We start from the raw sequence: 17,742 nt of genomic DNA, 5'->3' as shown, positions 1-17,742 counted from the left end.
AATGAGGAAAACTAACAGTGATGTTTAAGAGTTTTTTTGAATTTAAATTTCAGTTATTTTATTTAATCATACAAAACATAATTATAGGTAATTAATGACTTTATTTAAGGGAATGAAAGATATCTGATTACCCTTTCCATGAATGTAGGAGATTATGCTTTATCATCTTAAGGATTAACTGTTTTATCATATATTCGAGTCATGTATGATGGACAGGTGAATGTATGAGTATATTTGCAAAATTCGGGAAAGAGAAAACTAGAAGGGATTTTATGTAATTAGTTTCAATAGATAGGAGATTTATATTGTTTACACATAAAAATTTATGTCAAATTTAGGAGGTAGTCGATGTGTTTGAACATTTAATTTTTTATTTTTTTTACATAGGAAAAAGCCAAAAGCATGTCAATTGTCCACGTTAGTAACAAATGTGGGGAGGCGCCGTACATATATCTATTAGTTAAACTAATTGGTAGTTCAACTGACCATTACACCCCAAGTTGTAACTTTTTTTCTATGCATCAACACAATACAAATACATATTAAACTTTTGCTTACAATTAAGATTTTAAATACTTTCTTCCTGCCTACAATTAGAAACATTCATATTGGTAGATAGAGTCAATGATCTTTTTGGCCAAGTGTGCCACTAGAGGCACAAATCTTTCATGAAAGTAAAAGGGTTATTAATCCATTGGATCTTTGTACACTATAAATAAATGGCATGAGTTTATTTATACAATCATTAGGTAAACAAGAACATGACCCTCTGCCCCTAAAGAAGACAAGTTTACCACCCACTTATCTGCCTTTTCCTAACACAAAAAAATATCACTCTTTATTATTCTACCTCTCTTAGATCAAGATCTTTAATTCCATATACAAATTTTTATGCCCTTTCACTTGCATTTCTTTTGATAGTAAAAACTAGTGTTTTGGTTTTGTTGATTGATATCTTTTATCACTTTTCTATTCCTAATGACTTTAGCAAATAGGGTCATCATATTTCTGCTTAGGCTTTTAGCCTTGGGGGCTTGTGTTACAGCTATTATTATCATGGTCACTAGCCATGACTCTGCTCAAGTCTTGGGTATGACCTTTGAAGCCAAATATGCCAACACACCAACATTCAAGTAAGCTCATCATAATCTTCAATATTATTAACATGATTACTCTTCCTACGGAGCCGGAATTTTCAATAAGGAGCTTCAAAATATTAAAAAGTAAACACAAGAAGTGGCCAAGAGAATTCAACATGTATTTTTCAGCGTAGAAAATTCGGATGAACCCCTTGTGCTCCCCTAGCACCGCAACTATGAAATTCTGAATCCGCCACTAGTACCTGACCCATGCTAATATAAGTTATTGATGTTTCAGGTACTTTGTTGGAGTGAACATACTAGCAAGTGCCTATTCCCTCATAGTTCTCTTTTTCCCCACCAGGAGCTTACTGGGACGCATTCTGCTTATTACAGATATAGTATGTACAGTGTCTTTTCTTGATGATTTTACGTCGATTATTGTGATTTAAACTCATTTTCAACTTTTAAATTTTGTTGTAGATTATGACATTGCTTCTGGACTCAAGCATTTCAGCTTGTTTAGCTATAGCTCAAGTGGGGAAAAAGGGGAATACTCATGCAGGTTGGCTACCAATTTGTGGCCAAGTTCCAAAATTCTGCGACCGCATTTCTGGATCTCTTATTGCTGGATTTGCAGCTTCTATACTCTATTTCCTTCTTCTTCTTTTCTCTTTTCATAATGTTCTTAATCTTTACACACTCAAAGCTTAGACTTCTATTATATCCTCCTCTCTCAATGGAGATTTTACTTATTACCCTTGTCGCCTTTTATTTTCGTCATCTTTGTACTCATTTATGTGTTTACAGATGACTGCTATAATATAATATGGAAACAAGATTTCAAGACATCTCTGTCTCGTTTTGTGTGATTATCTCCTTGATATACAATAAGAATTGTAATTCTTTGCTGTCGAGATTAGTTTAATGCTGTAATCTTTTCCAGATAATAAAATCAAGAATCTAAGTTGTTTATTATGGTACATCAAAACGGTAAGATAGAGTAGTTCATCTACTTCTAGTTGTTATTGTTGCTTCATACCAACAAAGATCTAATCTAACCATGATTCAGTACCAACTCCTAGCGTTCATATAAAAGTTTTGTACTAAAATATTACTCAAGTAGTTGGATTACTATTCTATACAAAGTACTTTCACATTATGGCAAACCCTAAAACCAACCACAACAATGTCTTTCCAAATCACGAAAAAGAGCTGGAGCTACAAAGAGTTTCCAGTCATGATTTCTCCATTTCCATCTTGTCATAGCAACCTATTTATTCATCTATTTTTGCCGAAAAACTGTGTTTGCATGCATTATAGCACTTAAAGATTAAAATGAACTAGAAGAAATAGTCTCAGTTTCAGTTCGACTGTACTTTTCTAAGAAATGATAGCAAGGAGCATAAATATGAAACGGAACAACCTAAATTTCATTCCGGAAGAACTGATGAACTCTGCATTTCCAATCAACTTCACAGTTGTTAAATCACATAGAACATGCTACAACCTTTTTCTGTTTTTGACTCATAATGCTATTCCAACTAAAATTTAATTTTCGAGGGTTCAATGATTCATAACTCACACACTACACAGACACTGTTCTGGTTTATGTGGTTCTATGTTGTTTCAATGGCCAAGAGTACTCAATTGTCTGTCCAGTCGTTGTACCTGTCAATGTTAATAGTGGTAGATGTGATCAGTGTACATATGTGCTGTCATGTTCAGGGAATGAAGCATTGCTTCTCCTCCTTTGTTGAATTTGAATACACATAATCCTCCGTTATTTATATCCACTGAACGAAACCTGAATCAGTACAAAATTAGACCTGTCAAGAATAGTGGCTGAAGGACCCAACTTTTATATGTCATAATTGTGGAGTACAGGAATAGATAAAACAACACAATAATGTAACTTTCATAGTGACGAAAGAATGTTTTATTAAATTATCATGGTGATCACAGCAAGTTTACTATACGCTACCAATGTTTAACATCCTTACATTTGTCTTGGTCAGCTGTCATATCTAACACGCTATTTTAACATCTATGTGCCTGAAATATCTTAGGTTTAATTTAATCAAATAGAAGATTCTAAGGATAAAGTATACTTTGAAATATTATGAATACCTTTCTGGTCCTAGTCCAAGAGCTGTGCAGATCAATGCTCGTAAAATAGATTTGTGTGTCACAACCAAAAAGTGCTCTCCCTGATGAACAACGCACTATATCAGTGTATTATGTTGCAGAAAAAAAAATCCAATTATACAGTATAAAGAACCTACCGGTGTCAATAAAATTTCTTCCCATGCTTCATGTGCTCTTTCCCACAGTTTTTGAAGAGGGTATACACCATCTACACAAAAATTAGATGGATCTTCTCTCCAAGTTGTATACTCCTTTGGATATATGCGCTTAGCATCCTCTACCTCCAAACACTATACGTCATTTAGAAAGCTACTAATGCTGTTGAGTAATCTAAATGGATGCAAAAGCTAAAATTGATGATGCCTTTGTGTTGTTACAATATTATGGTTATAGCGACTGAAAGAGGTAATAGTAAAATCACAGTATTTCAGTAGTGAATGAAGCAGACCATTTTTCATGCCTTCGAGAAAATATAGATGGGCCTCCTTCAGGGAATCAAGAAAAAGAAGAGGCTCTTCCTTTCCTTGCCATATGATTTCAGCGGTCATCTGCAGAAGCGTATCTGTCATCAGTTAGTAACTAAATATTTAGTAAGCAAAAGAATAATTACACAACATCATATTCCAACCTTGGCGCGTGATATTGGACTAGAGAAACATTGATCGAAGTGCATATCAGACAAGGCCATCTTGCACCTTTCTGCTTGCATTGCTCCTTTTTCAGAAAGCATAGATAAGTTCGAACTTCCCTACATGTACAACCAACTAGGTTAGTAGCTATAGAACAGCCCAAGTCACAAATAAAAAGAGGAAGTTATAAGATGTGAGTTCCTTACTACAACAATAAGGATTAACTCATTGGGTAATGAAAATGAATTGTTAGGCAAGTGGATGGACTCAGCTCCTAATAAATGGTATTAGAGCTGGGAGCAAACAGCCAAAATTATGGGAGTCAGGTCCCAAGTGGAGTTAAGTGCTATATTGTACAGGCAATAGGAATCAATGAGAAGTGTGGGAGCCAATCCCATGCAGGACCAAGTGTCTAGCTGAAGTAGGACTTGCCTCAAGAATCTTGGATCAGGCCTGAAAGGATGTCGAGGCCTCAAGGGGAAGAATGATATACCCTGTCCCACATCAGATTAGTAGATTACTTGAATTATAAGCCTTAATGTGCTCCACTATTAACACTTTGGTTCTAATTTCTAGATTAAAGGGAGGAGAAGTGCCACTTTGGTGAATGAAGACAAAATTCAATAAATTGTTGCGACACTGATTGGATTTAGATCGTTACAGAGGCTGAAAGTGAAAGTAAACATTAACAGGGTCTTAAAGCATTAATTGAGTGTCAATTTATCGATCAGGATGGACTGACCAAGTTTGAAACAAAATCACATATTGTACATTATCTTTTATTGATGCACCCAAAGTGAAGGTTATGTTTATCACATTAACAAGATGTTGAACTGACAACGGGATCAGAGATGAATTAGTGATAGGAAACCACAGTTAGCTCAAATGCAGTTTTAAGTTTGTCAGCCTGGAATAGGAAAGACACTGTCAAGTAACACATCTAGTCAAGTATCAAGGAGTTATGTTAAGAGTTAGGGGCACATAATTCAGATAACTCTCATCTTTGCAAAAAGAAAAATGTAATGTTCCATAAGTCTCGCATTAGTAATGAAAGATGACCTTGAAGTCCTTAACAACGCATGTGTGCTTAAAACCAAATGCTAATAAAAACTCCCAAGTGTTTGTAGCTCAAACCAGCAAAACACTCTTGCTCCAGATCCTCCAGGCTTTATACATAACATCATGGTCATGCACCAGAAAATTTTGCATTTCTTGGCTGTTCTAAATTGAGTTTCCAAATCTTATTTAACACAACTACATAGACGGAAACTAAAATCATGTAATGTTTAGTTTTAAGGGTGAAGCATGAAGATTGGGTGCATTAGATTGTTCCACGACATTGGCTAGTAAATAACCACAGATGAGGGATTCTGTTTTTTACAGTTGGAAATTAGAATTCTTTTCTGTAATTCCATTATACATGTCCATAGAAACACGTGGCAATATAGGAAAGAGCACAGTCAAGGAATTGAAAGCTCTGTTGTAAGAAAAGAATGTGGAAGAACATGAAATGAGGAGATGAAACAAACCTGAACTCGACTTTCTTCATTCCAAGTGCTGAGGCCATGCCGTACAATAGTAACTTTTTTTGGAGAATCTAACACTTTTTCAGTTACAGAAGTTGTGGCTTTTTCAAAATCAAATGCTCCACCAGTCAAAAGAGTATCATTCCTAAGTCTTTCTGTTTAAGATCCATGTCAAATGTTAATTGGAGCTAGCAATAGGATTCAATGTTAATGTCATAAACAAGTACTAGATCATATGCACATGAAGAACATAGCAGAAAGTCGGAGTTTTAACAGGAAAAGACTAGCAAACGAGGATCTGGCTCCTCTCTATCGAACATGCCGTATTTAAATTTCAAAATTCCAGATGAAATTAATCCAACATAATAACATTGTACACCATTAATTGATACTAGCATTAAATTAGCATAGATAAAAGATTACCTGTTGTAACTGGTATACCAGGACTTGAAGTTGAGCAACGAATAACATAATTATTACCAGTAGTAGCAGGAACAAGTTTATGGCGTGGGAATATATTGGAAGGGAAAGAGAGATAAGGCGTAGTAAGAATAGCACCACAACTCATCTTCTTGATTTATTTGTACTTCTTTACACAAAGTTGGCTTTGCTATTTTCAAGATTGTTTACAGCAGCACTGTTTTGCCATGAATTTGTGTAGGGGCTTCTACAAATGGGAAAGAACCAAAAATGAGTGAAAATGACAGTTGAAATTTGTGGTGGGAATTCCATTGCATTTTGGCCATTTGGCTTTACTAACCATATGGAATTGTGGATATACAAGATTCTTGTATACCTTTTTTTTTTTTTTTTTTCCTTTTTTTTAGTGTGTAAATAAACAAAAAATTATGAACGAGCTACAGCAATCACAAATACTCTTTAGCGAGCTGGGGAAACACTTTGATGGGCTAGGGGAAATGGAGACATGGACTACTAACTTATTTTGTTGGATTTGGAAGTGTAATTGAGAAGAAAAATGAGAAATTGACATAAATAGTCATTTATCAAAATAATAATAAAAAATATTTAATATACAATATGTAGAAAAATTATTTTTTATTTCAAAATAATTTATACTTATTGTGTATTTGAAAAAACATTATAAAAGTGTATTATTTTATAAAAACATTATAAAAGTCATGAGTATTATTTTACTTGGGAAGGAGGGTAATTGCAAATGTATGCATGTTATATTTTTGCCACTTGACTCTACACTTGTCATAAATACATTAAAAGTGACTTTATCAAATATTTAAAGGACAAGTAAGCTTAACTCTAGCCTTATAATTTAATTTAGATAATCAATAGTCAATTATAATTTAAAAATAATTTAATTTTTTAATCATTAAAATTTATAATACTTTTTTTCTATCCTAATTTAAGTGTTACTGATATAATTTTTGGAGTCAATAAAATATTTTATATCTTTATAACTTTTTAAGTTGTTAATTTATTGTGATTTATAATACTTTTTAAAGTATTTTCTTAAAATATATAAAAAAAATATTTTTTTAGATACTTTAAGATGTCAACTATTGTAATTTATAATTTATGTGATTTTCAAATAATACCTGTTACTCTCCTTGTCTTAACTTTTGCGGCGTTGATATTCAATTATATTTTTAACTATTCTAATTTAAGTGACACTAATATAATTTTGAGAGTAAATCAAATATTTATATCTTTTAAATTTTTAAAGTTGTTAATTATTATGATCTATAATATTTTTTACTTAGTTTTGTGGAATATATAATAGATTAATTTTTTAAAGATATTTTAAGTTGTTAAATATTATAATCTATAATACATTTTATGTAAATTTTAATTAATATATGTTATTTTTCTTGTCCAAAATTTTATGACATTGATTGTAACAACTCTGTAAATTTTAAAAAAAAATTATTTTAATATTTTAGATGAGTAGCTTTTAGTCTACAGAGATTTACGTGGTACGTATAGTTTAAAGAAAAATCATATTGTATATATATATATATATATATATATATATATATATATATATATATATATATATATATATATATAATGTGTATGGTCATGGCTGGTGGGTTAAAGAATAAGTGAAAAATTTTATTAGATGTATATATGTACTGGTTTAGGTGTACGCGCCTCGCGCATGTACCTCACTTTATTGAGTTCAAACGTTATACTAAATAGGATATTTGTTTAAATAATAAAGATGAATACAATAATTAAATTCAACATCTTTTGGAGAATTAATTTAATTAAACCTAACATTTACCAAAAAAAATTTCTCAAAGCCGATCGGCATTCATCTACCAACTGTAAATTGCAACAAAATAATACAATGATAGAGACATCAAAACAATATAATTATATCTAATCTTTGCACAAAAAATTCCTCAAAGTCGTCTGACATTCATCTACCACCTGTAAACTATAAAAAAAAATAGTACAACAATAGAGATATCAAAATATATTTTAGGTGTACACACCTTGCACGTGTACCGCACTTTATTGAGTTCACACGTTACACTAAATAGGATATTTATTTAAATAATAAAGACGAACACAATAATTAAATTCAACGTCTTTTGAAGAATTTATTTAATTAAACCTAACATTTACCAAAAACATTTGTCAAAATCTATCGACATTCATCTACCATCTGTAAACTGCAACAAAAAATACGATGATAGAGACATCAAAATAATATAGTTAAATCTAACCTTTACACAAAAAAAATTCTCAAAGCCGTCTGACACTCATCTACCACCTGTAAACTATAACAAAATAATACGATAATAGAGATATCAAAATAATACAACTAAACTTTATCTTTACACAAAAAAAATTATCAAAATGGAGATATAAAAATAATACAATTAAACCTAACCTTTATCTATAAAAAAATCCTCAAAGTCGACCGACATTCGTCTACCACTTATAAATTCATCTACGACCTGTAAACTACAATAAAATAATACAATATAACATAAAAATCGATTCTTAAAAATATCATATCGCTAAAGTAAAATACCCTTATAGCCAAATGATGCTATAGAGAAGTTTGAGTGTAGTAAAGGTAAATTAAAATAACATATGTTAGCGCCCATTTTTCTATAAAATAACCAACGGAGGTTTGTCGGTTTTCCTAGAATATTGGCTTTTCAATATTGTCCATAGATTTTCTCTTATGCCGAGTTTTGTTATATCTGCTATTTATAAAATCTACTGTAATTTTTTGAGTTATAATTTTAATTAATTATTTTCACTACTAAAAATTGTTGAAAATCGACCATATATAGGAGGTTGGTCTTTTTTTCAAAAATCGATCAAAAATTATAGTCCTATTTTAGAAGTATTTTTCTATCATATTTTAGGAGTATTTTTTTAATTGATCACTACAAAGAAAAATATTAATTGATTCTCCTTCCACATATTTTAGGAGTCTCATATATTTTAGGAGTTTAGTTATAAATGTAATAAAAACAATTAAATAATAAATTTAGAAAATAGTGAAAAGACGATTTTGTCTAAAGGAGAGTTTTTAAATGAAGAACAAAAAGTTCAAATCACTTTTCTAAGAGCTTCACACTTTTAATATATTATAGATTATAGATATAGATTATAGATATGGATTATTTTGGTGCAAGTGGGGGGTCACTTTATTATTTGTTTTCTCTACAAAAATACTTTTAAAAGAAAAAAGAAAAGAAAAAAAAAAAGAGAAAACCCTGATCATCTTTATCAAACTCTCTTTCTCTAATGTCGCTGCCATAGCTCCCACCGACAACAAAAATCACCAACCGGTGAAACCCCCACCAGCGTCGCCACCCTTTCTTCTCTCTCCGCCTCTTCACTACTCCGGCCAGACGCCCTGTAACACCCCGTACTTAATTACGTGCATTAGTCATTGTTATATGTGTTGGAGTATATGCATTGATCCTAAGTTAGGTATATATGAGTTTAAGTATGAGTATTGATTATTTTGAGATGGTTTCAAGTGTATAGTTTGATTATAGGTGTATAGGAATCGACTTTATTTATACAGGAATTTTCCCGTCGATGGTTCCATACGAAGGTTATTGAATAATCTTTCCAACGATATAAAGATTTCCAAAAACGGATAAGTTTCGGATATAAGCGAGCTCGTTCGAAACTTTAAAACGGTGGCCGGGATGTGAACAGTAAATGTGCAGGAAAACTACTGAGGCCTGCCAGTTTTTTGGGTCAACTTTGAACGATCATAACTCCCTCAATATAATGAACTGTGAGAGCTACCACATATCAAAAGAAAGATCTCTGAGTCTTCTTTCCAATGCAATTGGTTTCATCCAAATACAACATCTGAGGAAGGAGTTATACTCGTTTTACTTCAGCCTCTCAAAACAGATTTTTAGGGTCAACTTCAAACGATCATAACTCCTTGTACAGGACGAACTGGGTGGCCTACTTTATATGAAATGAAATCCCTTTGAATTATATTTCCAACGATACCAATTTCACCCAAATCCAATATCGGAGCAAAGAGTTATGGTCTATCTACATTAGCTTGTCAAAACAGTCCACCATGGACAGATTCGGATTTACTTAAAATTTTAAGGGCAATATGGTCATTTTGAATCACCTCATGAACGAAAATTGGTCATTATATACATATACTTAGCCTCATATCCATTATTTATCATCCATTATTGAAGACTAAGAAACCCTAGACAAATTTCAACTCCAATTATCTTGTGATTCAACCGTAGAAAATCCAAATTGATTCCGTAGTTGTGTTCACCGTCTCGAGGGCTTCGAGAAGCACCCCTTATTTGTGCCAACAGGACTTCGAAATCAAAAGGGCCATTTTATGGTAAGGATGTAAATTATGTTGGTGTTATTTATATGGATATGTATATATATGCATGTGAGCATAAGAAGTGTGTTATTTGATTGTTGTTGAAAGATGATTGGAAATGATGTTGGATTATTCTTGTGCATGGTTGGATTATGTTAAATTGTGAAGGAATTTGGGGTGATGATGTGGTATTGATGATGTGGTATTGAAATGATGATTATATATATACACACATAAACCTATTGTTCAAGTTGGTTTTTGGAATGTTTTGCAAATATTGGTAGTATGGAATTATGGAAGAGAATTGTGGTGTTGGATTGCTAATACTAGATGCCAAACATTTCATTGTAGATAAGTGATTTGTAAAGGCGGGAAGTTGTGTTGAATTGGTATCTGAATCTACAACGAGGTATGTAAAGCACACTCTAACAATGTTCTTTGGCATGAAAACACCAATGTTCCATCAAGTAAGATTCCGAGGTTGTCCAAAAACATGTATTGTTCTACGTTACCAACGAAGTTGTTTCCATTCTATAAAGTGTCAAAATGTTTCATTGATATACCAAAAGGCTCTTATTTCATTGTTGTGATATTGACGATTCTGAAACACATTGTTGATGTACCAATGAGTCTTTATTACATCGTTATTGTATAGAAGGTCTATTACTTGGTTCCTATTGATGTATCATTGTTTCAAAGTATTAAAAATGTGGAGGCGACCGAAATAACAATCTCAAAGATTAATTGAACTAAGTGATGGGAGTTCTCTCTTATCGGGTGGTATCCCAGGGGCATAAGCCTAGCATGGGTCGATCCCTATTTCATGTGTTTATGGGTGGTATCCCAGGGGCATAAGCCTAGCATGGGTCGATCCCAGTTGATATGTACTGGAGGCATCCTAATGGTCACAGTACAATACAGTAATGATTACAAAGACGATAAGAACGAAGGTAAAGTGATTGAATAAATACAATGTACAGGTTGTCACAAGTTCTAGTAAGTGTGGTCCACTCCTATTACAACTTATTCACTTGTTTCTGATTTCTATTAAGCTCCTATATCATATGTGATTATTTACAGCTTTACATACTCAGTACATATTTCGTACTGACGTCCCTCACGGGGGACCTGCATTTCATGCTGCAGGCACAGGTACCTCAGCTCATACACCGCACAAGTAGGAGCCAGGTCATACAGCTATTGTTGGTGAGCTCCAGTTTGCTTCGGAGCTTTCCGAGTCGGTTCCTTATGTTTTGTTATTGTACATGAGTCATGTGTGGGCAGGGGTTTGTCCCGACCCTAGTTATGTCATGTATATCCTAGAGGCTTTGTAGACATAAGGAAGGGTAAAGTCATGGAAGTTTATATAGTGATGTTATATCTGTATATGTGGTGGCCCCGACGGCCAAGTATTATATATATATATATATATATTTGCGCGTGTTGTGCTGATACAGGTAATTAGACCTTTCTATATGCAACGAAGTGCTGTCCAATTTTTTGGTGACATGTAAGTGAAAGTACAGGTATTTGAACGGGTTCTCCCGGGCCTTCTCGGCTTTGGGTGCCAGTCCGGCCCGATGGGATTTTGGGGCGTGACACGCCCCTTCCTCTCTCTCTCGTTGATCTCTTTCTCCACTAGTTCGGCCGCCATTAGCGAGCCAACCACGGGCAAAGCTCACCACTGCTCCGGTCGGCAAACCACACTAACACCACCAAATAGATTCGGATTGGAAAGGGGGAAAGGTCAATAGTTTTTCAACATTGATTTTGAAATATTAAGTTGGTAAAGTGATTATCTATCAGATTGTGGAAATTAGTAGTTGGCAAAACAAAGGTTACACTCCCGCGGGTTGAATTGTTTGATACATGTGGTCCTATCATTAGCTAGAAAGACATTAAAGGTACGTAAAGCTAAAACTTTTTTCTTTATAGCATATCGCCTAAAGTCACATGTTTCTCCGAGAAGAGTCGGCATAAATTGTGTGATTACCTATATAAATAGAGCGTTCGTGACTACATGTTTGTCATATCCATACATCTTTACATTCTTGTCATTTGAACTTACTTGTCTTCGCACTTCCTACGTCCATCGATTGAAATTTTGAGGTCAATCTCATGTCGAGTCATGTACCTATAGAGTTCTAACATTTCTATGTCCGTACCTATAAGAAATTCTATTAGAAATTCTTAGAAATCACGTGTTATATATATATTACATGCTGTAAATTAGAATAAATGGCCATAACATAGTTGCACTAGACATTTGATCACATAGCGACATATTGTAAGATAATACAAAGACCTCGTATTTATGTAGCTCAATGCTATTAAAAAAGTTAATCGTTTATGGAAAGCACTACTTGAATGGTTAAACAATACTTGTCATAATATACTGGTATAGGCCTCCAAGGCACTACTTGATAAGCACTAACAACGGGAGGGTACATAGGCTTGGCCTGACAAATTCGCTCGACGTGATTCTGTGAACAGAATTGAGACCAAACCACTATAGTGAGCCCGAGCAACGTGGCATACCTGCCCTTATGGCATCATTGGCCTGTAGGCAGACCCTTATAGTGAGTCCCTAAGGAGGGACATATCCTGCATCAGACTGCGATTACAGTTATATGTATAAAATCATAGTCAAGAGTATTTGGGTAACACATATCATACGCATGCCATAGAATGCCCTTGATAGGCAATCACATGATTATTTGTATTAGAAGTAAGCACAGGACATCACTTAGGCAAATTACTAGGACCTAATAATGATGAATTACTCGTAAGTGCTTCTATGATAAGGTAATAAGGTAATTCATACGTAATAGTTTATATGGAGTATTTGGAACCTGTCTCTCATAAGTTATAGTTTCATATAAGAGTTTCTAGTAGTCAGTCGTATGCAGTTGCTCATTTTGTTGTTTGATTCATTGAGCATCCTTATACATCTGCTTGTTATTCTGTCTGCTTTACATACTAGTACATATTTCATATGTACTAATATCCCTACATTGGGGCACTACATTTCTGCAATACAGAATCAGGTCTATTGATGATCAGACTTCTAAACTAGGCACTTGTTCGTATTCAGCAAAGCAGTCGGTGAGCTCTTCTCTTACCTAGGGATATTATATCCCGAGTACTATTTATTCGTGTTTCTAGTTATAGTTTGGGTATATAGGAGCCCTACCCCGACCACCTCCCCTAGTACAGTTATAATTTCTGTTAGAGGTTTCATAGACAGAGATAAGTTATTGTAGTGGTCATAGTTTCACATATTTGTATCAGATGAGTGTTCAATGGGATAGAATTAGTTTGTACATAGACCCTTGTTATTGTCTATGAGTAATAACTCCATACTTTATAATGTCAGTCATATAGCTCATGCTCACACAATTTTTATCCGTCCCGTCTAGGCAAGGGGCGTGACAAATATCAGAGCCCTAGGTTTAAGGTGTCCTAGGAAGTCTATGAAGCTATGTCTAGTAGAGCCCCACTTATGGATGTGTTGTGCACCACATTTATAATGGGGAAGCTGCTTAGATATTTAGGATTTTGGACACTTTTTTCATTATCTAGATCGTGCGACAAAGCTAAGTTATAGAGAGTTACTTCTGATTCATATTCTGCTTAATCTTCATACAGATTCATCCTATTAAGGGTAAACTCAAATCAAGCCAATGGGCGAGATACTAGCATTCCAAAAGGAAGTTTACAGCTAAAAGCTCAACTATAAGACTCAAACTAAGAATCGAGATAGTTTGCTGAGTTTGACCTTTCTGGTTTACATTTGCTTATAGAATAAAGATATAGAGAGATTCAGATGGACTTCACTGTTATAATTGCATTGGTGTTGGTTATTGTAGTAGGACCTATTGGGGGATTACTCATATGACTATTCAGTTAAGGGTTGTTTAACTACGGAGATAGGAAGTGGCATTTTCCGATATAAATGTTTCAAAAAGTTTAATGGTTTTCAAGTTCGTAAGATTCTCCACTTGATCCCTCTAATGCTTATAGGATTTAAGCACATGGAGTATGTTCAGTATTTCCTCAGTAATATACCCATGAACTTTAGTATAATATATAATTTCAGAGTAGAGGCAATCAAATCAGGTCTTTGTGAGTTTAGATACACGAGTAGATTTGACTGTTAGGTAAATTTATCTTGCCAGTGTTAATTAAAGATACCCCCAGCTAGTCAACTAGGCATAGATACTTTATAATATATTTTTTTCTGGCGAATGTATAGACCATTCCCATAGAATACATGCATTTGATTATGTTGAGTAGGCAATGACCTATATGTTTGAATCATTGTTAAGACTAGCAAGCATAGGGATAAATGTTGTTATCATTTTGTAATATGTGGGTATGGATTATCCTATTGTGATTTGAAAGATTATAGTTGAAAATACCTAGGAGTCAAACATAAACTAAGAGTTATCATTTGTGCCTGGAATAGATCAAAACATAGTATTGGTTAATTGGTTATAAGAGGAAAAATCATTACATTTAAAGAATAGTAAAATATTATTTGAACATCTTGGACTATGTATATACGCAAATAGCACACCTACTTAGAGTATGACTTTTATGAAATTATTTTTATAGAAATATGATTATATAGTTTTAGTGGGTTGCGGTGCCACATCGTGAGGAATAATGTTAGTATCCCATTGAGATCTAGTACCCTTTCTATATAATAGTGGGAGTTGACAGTCAATTAGTAGGGCCCTCTCGGTAAGAGATACATTGGTCTAGTATGATGCTTAAGAATGCACCTACGTTGGAGGACAAGAATATATCTGAAGATGTATAGATTGTCAATAGTAGATTACAGATGTCTTAAAATATAACAATTATTTGTTCACTTGATTTCACATGGTTGTACTCATTTGTTAGGTGTCTTTGTGGCCTAACTAGTAGTTTCCTTGATCTTGATGAAGTTTATAAGATTTTCTTTCTAAGGAAGGGATGAGATATATGGCTTCACTTGATACATGTTCATCATAAGCTACTAATATTTAGCCTGACTAAAAAAAATATTGGATTACCCTTACATAATATTAATAATATCCGGTTCTTATGTTTGAATATATATATATATAGAGAAAGAATTTTCTAGGGCCGAAAAAAAAATAACCTGGTTACATAGATTCCAAAAAAAAAAATAAGGAAGTATGAATAGGAGTAGCCTTTGCATTATTTTGAACCAGTAGAAGTATGCTCGCATGTACATTATGATTAGATGACTCCTTAAAAATCCTCATAGTTTTAAAGGAACTAGATGCCAACAAGATTAAGTTGGCATGAATTCAATATGTATGTGTTATAGCTAACTTGCTTGCAAGATTATATGTCTTGCATGTATGCGTAACTTGCAATTAGTTTTATTCTTTTCTGTTTATTGTCGTGACAATATAATAGACAGTCATGCATGCATATGAACTTTTGCCTTTAGAATGATACATGTAATCTCCTTCAAATCTTAGAAACATCTATATTTGTATATGATATGTCGATGTGGATTTGTAGTTTGGTGTTGTGTATGTTTTTGTTACATTATTATGGAAGACTACACTCTACCTGTTTAGTCCTTTAAGAGTTGTTTTATAGTTATCCTGATCCCGGAGATTTCAAATATCCTCCATCTAACATCTTGAAGAGTAAATTTGATATTAATTTTTCAGTAGTGGTGGGATATCCTTAAAAAAAATTATAATTTGCTTCTGTTGCTAGAACATCATGAATGGCCAACTTAAAAAGTTCCTATATCCAACTTTATCAAATGTTCATAATCTATACCTAAACGTTACATGTATGTATATTTCTATAATTACCTACATCCGTCCTTGGCTCGCTGGAAATTCATAGTGACTATAGATATCATTTTGCCAGTCCTCTTTCTAGTCTACAACTTCGATTTATGGGAATTTTTAGTCCATTTCCAATGATCCCTGGACAAGGGTGATTGACTCTTGTTGTGCTTCTTTTTTTTTTTTAAGAAAGTTCTCTTATTCCTATTCGACATGTGCTTTCTAGTTGCAAATAGGTCGTTGAGAGTCTGTTGTTTCACTCTGAAATATATTCATATAACTTCGTTACATTATGGATGAATAGTTTGTTGTCCACATAATATATCTTTGGTGTGATAGAGCCCCTACCTATGCCTACATCTTTTTTCTTCGATTTCATTTTAATTAGTCGAATGTTGCCGGAGCAAGAGTTGTCTTTTTACTTGAAGGCAATATTAAGTTCATGGTGGTTTATTAAGATGGTTAATTTGTGCCTCAATGGATATTTCATTGGACTTTAGATGTTATGTTTTTTGAGGCATAGGTTTTGGAGGTCTTTTTCTTTGAAGGTTAAACAAAGTCTGTCTTAGAAAAAGAAATAAATAGAAAAATAATTTTCCAAATGTTGAGAATGTATTCTAATCTGAACTGTGCGATAATAATTTTTGGTCTGGGCTCTTAGTGAATATGAGGAGACAACATATAGTAATGTTGGTTAATTTTGTATTTGATCACTGATATTATTATTGGAAAAATTTGTAGGCTTTGTGTGTATTGGAAAATGGGGGCTTCCACATGAAACCATTTAGTGTTAGTGTTACCCAAGAATTGTTTTGATATGGTCTCCAACCTAATTATTGATAATTAGTGTTACATTTCGAGTGTAAATGAGAGTCTGATTTTGCTAGGGTGCAAGAGAGTAAATCAAGATTTGTTAAGATTTATGCATCAAACACTTTCACTAGTTCATTTGTTTTTATATAATTGTATTATAAATGTTACGATACAATTCATTTTTATACACGTTACATATATATATATACACACACACACACATACACATATTGCATATTATAATCTATAGCTTATAGGCTGGACACATTATTTGCTTAATATTTTACCTTAATCATGATATAGTTATTTGAGAATCATATATTTCATAGGGTATGAATTTAGAAATATCAAGGGCCTATTTGTTTGTATAATATCCAATTATTTGTTTACGTGTAAATATTTATCTATGAGTCTTATAATCAGTATTAGGTGTTGTGATTAGCGTACTTGCTCGTTATGTACTTTTACAATCCTAGAATCCATATATTAAGTATTAAGATGATACCTGTCTATATGATCTAATAACAAATTTCATGCTATAATTCATCTGTTTACATATTACTCCCTCTGTTTAAAAAAGAATGACCTACTTTGACTTGGCACAAAGTTTAAGAAAATAAAGAAGACTTTCGAATCTTGTGGCCTTAAATTAAAGTTGTGTCAAATGTATCAAAATGCCCTTTAATCTTGCAGTCCTAAACATGCCATGTGGAAAGTTGAAATTAAAGTATTGCCAAAAAGGGAAAGGGGTCATTCTTTTTTAAACGGACTAAAAAGGAAAGTAGGTCATTCTTTTTGAAACGGAGGGAGAAATTTTTTAGCTCACATGTTCACATGTTATTTATCGTTCATATATTCATGTGTGATAGATTTCAGAGTTTACTTCATAAGTTATACATC

General features: G+C 33.2%; 2 protein-coding genes across 2 annotated transcripts; one reads left to right on the top strand and one right to left on the bottom strand.

The window, feature by feature from the left end:
* The first annotated feature begins 417 nt into the window (after nt 1–417).
* On the top strand, nt 418–1,928 carry LOC107859101 (CASP-like protein 1C1). The gene is made up of 3 exons (XM_016703997.2): nt 418–1,133; nt 1,378–1,480; nt 1,563–1,928. The coding sequence occupies exons 1-3, from the start codon at nt 979–981 to the stop codon at nt 1,791–1,793; spliced, it is 489 nt and encodes a 162-aa protein (XP_016559483.1). The 5' UTR covers nt 418–978; the 3' UTR covers nt 1,794–1,928.
* A 582-nt stretch (nt 1,929–2,510) lies between these two features.
* LOC107858034 (probable 2-carboxy-D-arabinitol-1-phosphatase) lies at nt 2,511–6,099 on the bottom strand. Its single transcript, XM_016702774.2, has 7 exons — nt 5,806–6,099; nt 5,386–5,537; nt 3,856–3,975; nt 3,676–3,775; nt 3,365–3,504; nt 3,210–3,289; nt 2,511–2,886 (listed from the first exon to the last, which is right to left on the bottom strand). The coding sequence occupies exons 1-7, from the start codon at nt 5,948–5,950 to the stop codon at nt 2,760–2,762; spliced, it is 864 nt and encodes a 287-aa protein (XP_016558260.2). The 5' UTR covers nt 5,951–6,099; the 3' UTR covers nt 2,511–2,759.
* Between the last annotated feature and the right edge of the window lie 11,643 nt (nt 6,100–17,742).

Source organism: Capsicum annuum, chromosome 2 (genome assembly GCF_002878395.1).
Source record: "Capsicum annuum cultivar UCD-10X-F1 chromosome 2, UCD10Xv1.1, whole genome shotgun sequence".
Classification (NCBI taxonomy): Eukaryota; Viridiplantae; Streptophyta; class Magnoliopsida; order Solanales; family Solanaceae; genus Capsicum; species Capsicum annuum.
The sequence above is the reverse complement of the archived record's forward strand: the minus strand, read 5'-3'. Positions and strand labels throughout refer to the sequence as shown.